This window comes from Haplochromis burtoni, unplaced genomic scaffold, assembly GCF_018398535.1.
Source record: "Haplochromis burtoni strain Fernald_Lab_line unplaced genomic scaffold, NCSU_Asbu1 Contig_251, whole genome shotgun sequence".
Lineage (NCBI taxonomy): Eukaryota > Metazoa > Chordata > Actinopteri > Cichliformes > Cichlidae > Haplochromis > Haplochromis burtoni.
In genome coordinates, this window is record NW_024582612.1 from 255,276 (window position 1) to 261,017 (window position 5,742).

A 5,742-nucleotide genomic window follows, 5' to 3' on the forward strand; every position below is an offset into this window, starting at 1 on the left:
AGGGCAAAACCTTCTCCAAACCTGTATGCTCTTATTTAAGAGTAATTGCCTCCTAAACCTACTAACTAGACCCTTAGAAGCAAGAACTGCAATCAAGCATTTACAATAACTGGCAATGAGTCTTTCACGTAACTAGAAGCTCATTTTTCTTTACAAAACTGTTTTAATTCAGCTACACTGCAGGGTTTTTCAGCGTGAATGACCTGTTTAAGGTCAAAGCGGTTTATTTTAAGCCCTGACACTGACTACACCAGTCCAAAACCTTCATTTTTTTATTTTTAAGCCATTAACAGGTGGACGTGGGGGTTTGTTACTGATCATTGTTCAAGTGTGTTTGAGCTTCTCCTCCATGATTTTCTGGTACAGCGCAGAATTGACTCCATCAGTTACAGGAAGTCAACCAGGTCCTGAAGCAGCAAACAGCCCCAGAACATCAAAGTAACACCATGTTTTACTGCTGCCATGTGTTCTTTTTATGAAATGCTACGTTAGTTTTACAACAGATGTAATGTGACTTCAGATTTCTTCTTGTCAGTGCACAGCATGCTTTTGCTTTGTCCAAAGTCTCTGGTGGGGGAGGGGGGGCAATTACTTTTCCTACATAGTACCCTGAAAAGTGCATTTTATATTTACTTGATTTATCTTTGTCTAATATTAAAGTTAGTCGTAGTTCCCTAGATATAGCTAAGCTATATCATTCAACATTATACTGTGACAGGAATAGAAAAAAGTGTAGTTCAACATGAAATCCTGAGAACTTGAATTTGTTTGAAAATATAATAGTAAGGTCTCCACTACTGAAGGCTTGTAGAAAGATAGGGGGCTGAAATTTAAGGGATGGCAATCAAGAACCTTGTAATTATCAGTCTGCTCGTCTGTGGATTCTGCTTTTCGTTTCCACTTACACTACAGTCAGCTGGAGGAGGGAAATAGTGGAACAGTCTGCCGCGTAGATGTGGACGTTATTTTTGTTGTTATTGCACAAAAGGACGACAGCATGTTAGTAAAGTTCAAACTGCATCCAGAACAGAAACAACTGCATTGTACTGCTAACAGAACATCACAGACAACGCTAAGCTAGCCAGAGCGATATTAAAGCTGAGTAAATGCTGACCGGGCGGGGGCGGGGTCACGTTAGCCCCGTGTTCATTTTTATTTGAAGTGTTTTCTATTTATTGTTTCATTATGACTTTCTTATAATGCTACAGTTATAAGACGGAGTGTTTTTGTCATAAGCCTTACTGCTGCCACAGATGAACCTTTCAGGTGCGTCTGGTATTAAATATCATCTAATGTTAGGCCTGTGTGCAGGCTTAAACTGCTTATTTGCCTTTTTTCAGTTACATATTTTCATAGAAGCAAAGGTTAGAACAGCAGAAGTCTGAATGCTATAATTCAAATTTGGGACTATTCTATTTCACTTAATAGAAAAAGTACATTACTGCTACAGTCTACATATTCTTTACATTTGCTATTTTATATAGTAATATTTTATGTTTGGCCTTTAGAGATGTGTTTTATAGATATGTTTGCAATATTAATTACACATTAGACCAGAAGTGCCACTGAGTGCTCATTATATAAACTCTTCATTAAGTTTGAAGTTATGCAATATGACTTATGGACATGATCACTTTGGTCATTTCACACAGAAGTAACTTCCTCTGTACAGCAGCAGCTTTGGAACTCAGTCTCACCTCTTCTTTCCAGAGTACCATTCAATAAAGAACCAGTGCAACACAAGAGGCAACATGGCCATAAACCCCAGATAGAGCCAGTCGTAGATCTCAGGAGACTCGATGCAGCGCTCACACACTTTCTGCATGTTGGCCCGCTCTCCTCGAGGACAAACCTGCCAAAACACATTATTGTGAGTACAATCTTAATCTCATCCAAATCCACTCTTAAAGCTGTCTTTCATTTAATTGCGCTGCTACATTCATTCAAATCCACCATTCAATGCTTTTTTAAAACTTTGAATACAGAACAGAACAACTGAACGTTACAACTTAACAATTACAGTTACTCCTTTGTGCTTACAACATATAAACGTAGTAAAATTAAAAACGTGATGACCTCAGATTACAGGAACAAAAGTCCAGACAGCGACTATAAAAACGACTGACCAGGAACAGTCGCAGGTGTCACAGCTGGTTTATTTAACGCTTTCTTTGGTGTGTGGGGAGACGCTGACATGCACTCTTCATTTTGCAGCGGATGACTTTCAGCTGGTGGAATAATTTCGTGGTACTGCTGCCTTTTGCTGCAATACTTTTACAGCATGTTTTGCAAATTACTGCATTTCGTTCTGCATCATCCTTGTGAAAACGAGTCAACAGCGAGTCTCGGTCACTCGCTCGTCTGTCACCATATTTTTCCCTAACTGGTAGAATATACAGACGCATGCTCAGCACAGTGCGCCAGGTGGAAAATTTTCCAGTTGGGAGGGGGGATTAATGATGCATTTGCAGCGTGTGGGAGGAAAAAATGATTCATTATCTATTTTACACTGGTTATTTTAACTGAAAATAAGAACACTGGTAGAGTAATGAGCATTTCTTAAGTGCTGGCTAGTTACAACCTTTCTAAGTGGAGACGGCATGTTCTCTCTGTGCCTGTGAGAGTTTGGCTTCTCCAGCTTCCTGCCACATGTCTCATGTCTCTGCACTGTTCCTACAATTAGTGATAGTCCAGGCTGTGATAGGCTCCACTGGCTCACAACTCGAACAAGCAGGATGAGCACTTCCAAATTTCCTCAGAACAGTCTGCTACACCACAATGACTGGATCTCAATATGGAAACCTGAATTATTATGAGCCGCGCTCTCTTTTATGATGCAAGGCGCAAAGTTAGACATACTGTCTATCCAACAGCACATCAGCAACAACTAATGTTTAGTACTCACACCACATTCTCCCTCCACTGAGCCGTTGACCATCATCCTGCCACAGTACAGCCCTGGACATGTTGAACTCACGGCCACAGCTGCAAGCATACAAAACCATAGTGAAGTGTGCAAGCATCAATACTATAGCACAGTATTTTCAATCAGGATGCTTGAAACTTAAAAATTGAGCTGTAAACTTTCCTTTAGCTTGGTGGTGGTATAAAGTTCATTTAAAACAGGCATGTCCAAAAAGTCTGGCCCGGGGACCAATCACGGCCCTTTCTGCCTACCTTAAAATGTATAATTTGTGGCCCACCGCCACAAACAGGATTAATAAAGTGTAATTTCTCTGTTCCTCATGTTGTCAGCAACATGAGATGTAACCAGTGAGTGTATACACCAACACAATACACACAATGGTAAGTCTCTTTAAAAATTAACCTGAGATTCAGCAGCTTTATCCCACACAGCTTGATCTTTGTGTTCATTTACTCTCCATATGCAAATGAAAAGTAGTTTTATTTGGTAATTCTTGTGTTATTGAAAATATTTTGTTATTATTATGATTTTTGAAAGAATAATGATTATATCTCAAAACCAAAAGATTGAGTAAGCTTGTTGGTCCTGGGTGACAGACTGGATGATGATGGCAGTGCAGAAGATGACGGGTAGCTCCTGTGACAGGCTGAACTTCCTGAGTTGCCGCAGGAAGTTCAACCTGTTGGGCCTTCTTCCAGACACAGTGTATGTGAAGAATATTGTACTTCCCATGAAAAGATGGATCCTAGGAATCTAAGGCAATCCACAGTGGGTCCACAGTACTGTTGAAGATGGCAAGAGTGGAGGGGGGGTTCTCTAAAGGTCCACTGTCATCTCCACAGTCTTGAGCAGATTCAGATCCAAGTGGTTCTTACTGTGTTGTGTGTATGTGACTTCAGGTCATCATACAGCCCACTCCAAAGTCAAAGGCAAATCCCACAGAGCACCACTGCACCTCCAATCACAATCATGGTTAGGTTGTCTGCGTCGATGAAAACCAGGGAAAATATACGTAGAGAGGACCGTTTAAGAGTTCCTCTCTGGTAAAATGATGGGAGGATAACAGCAAAAGACGGAGCAAAAAACACAGGAACATGCAAAGCATGAGAACACAAAGCGCTGAGGCTCCATCTGCAGCGACATCTCGGATCATCTACTGAGCAGATGCACCTGTGGTATCAATTTCAAAAATGCCGTCTTTCTTGAGTTATCATACTCACAAGATTTTTTAATAAAGTTTGACATCTGACCTTGAGATCACTAAGATTTCAACTCGTGTGAGATTTTCAATGTTAGACCTATGGTATGAATTTGAACATTTCTTCAGTTATCACATCCACAAACTTGGGTGTCGACCCTGGCCCAGCAGGGGGATAAAGATACCCCGTCAGCTTTTTACAGCTGAGGGGTAAAAAGCGGAGGGTTAAAAAAAATAGCAGGCCTACAAACAAAGTCTTTTTCTTAAGAAATGGAAAAAAATTCTGCAGGACGCAGAACCTGAGAGCATCTGCCCCTTCAATCGATCCCTCTCTCGTTTGCTGAAGCCTGATCAGAAATGGTCACAGCAGAGGGTTTGCTGTCATGAAGCAATGTTTAAGGAAAGGAAACAGGAAGAAAAGGTAGACCAAAGTGCACAAGAACTGAACTTTAAAAACAAGGAGCGACATGTCTATTGGAGTGATGACTCTAAAATCTTTGGTTCAAACTTGTACATAGAAAGTGTGTATAGAGCTTAATGACTGATTGTCTACTAGAAAACACAACGGATGCGCTCTCGTGGTTTGGCGCTGCAATGCAGCCAGTGGTGTTGGAGATGTTGTCAAAATGAATGTAATTATAAACACAGACATCACTGTCAGGCATCTCTCTCCTCTCGGTTTCAGTGGGATAACTGCGCGTCTTATTTCTGAGTTAAGCCTCCCATGCAACACAGCAGCAGAGACAGGACACAACAAGAGCCCCACTCACACGTACACGCCACTGCAGTGTATGTAACCGGCATGCAATATTTCTGTCACTTAGATAAGCTTCAAAGGCCGGGCGGTTGTTAGCTAAACTGCCAAGCTCACAGCTAAGGCTAACTCCCACATTTTATAAAAATACATATTATGAGAAACGCCGCAAAGTCTCTCAACACCTTAGGTATCATGTGAGGAAAAGTGAGGGTAAAAGGCGACCTCAACTTACCCATTTTGAGAGCGATATGACTTGTAAATCTGCCTTTTAAAACCACAGCTTAATCGTGTTTGTTTGGGACTGCTGTAACCGGAAGTGGACCACAACACTTCTCTTGTTTAGCCGACTGGTCTCCGCGTAGTGCTGCCCTCTGCCGTCTGTCGCTTTTCACTCCTTCTTGACATCTGTGGGGTTTTGTGACATTTGTGTTATTGTCACCTTCTGAGCTGCACCGGAATACTCAAAAACATCTGTGCTTTTTCTGTTTCTTATTTTTTAAGTGGAGCAGGTGGAGGAGCCTCAATATTAATTGCCATGGTTAATTCAGTAACATATAAGCAGATGTCTCATAAGCTAAGCTAACTGACTTCATTACTAAATATATTTGTTACTGCGTTTATGCACTTATCACTTGGATCTCATAACTCATCAAAACAGTTTGTACTTTTGTCAGTCAGAATTTTAGATCTATTGCGTTCCTGAATACTGTCAATCATTTAATTCGTTTTTACTATCAAATGACTTCAATCTATGTATGAGGGAGCAACGCCAGTAACACATTGTCAAAGTAAATGGGGTCTTTTGCACAGGTCAGTTTGTGTTGTGAAAAAAGGCATTAACTGTTTTGAGGACATTCATTA

At 40.9% G+C, this 5,742-nt stretch overlaps 1 protein-coding gene across 1 annotated transcript; it reads right to left on the minus strand.

Moving 5' to 3' along the window:
* Window positions 1-6: 6 nt before the first annotated feature.
* Window positions 7-5,244, minus strand: LOC106633556 (JNK1/MAPK8 associated membrane protein). The gene is made up of 3 exons (XM_014338866.2): window positions 5,114-5,244; window positions 2,906-2,985; window positions 7-1,852 (listed from the first exon to the last, which is right to left on the minus strand). Exons 1-3 carry the CDS (start codon window positions 5,115-5,117, stop codon window positions 1,694-1,696), a joined length of 243 nt encoding a protein of 80 aa, XP_014194352.2. The 5' UTR covers window positions 5,118-5,244; the 3' UTR covers window positions 7-1,693.
* Window positions 5,245-5,742: the final 498 nt, after the last annotated feature.

Excerpts from the sequence above, each read along its gene's own strand:
- LOC106633556 (XM_014338866.2), bottom strand. Across the intron at positions 1,853-2,905 it reads CAGTGGAGGGAGAATGTGGT|GTTTGTCCTCGAGGAGAGCG; the intron begins GTGAGTACTAAA and ends GTGTTTTGGCAG.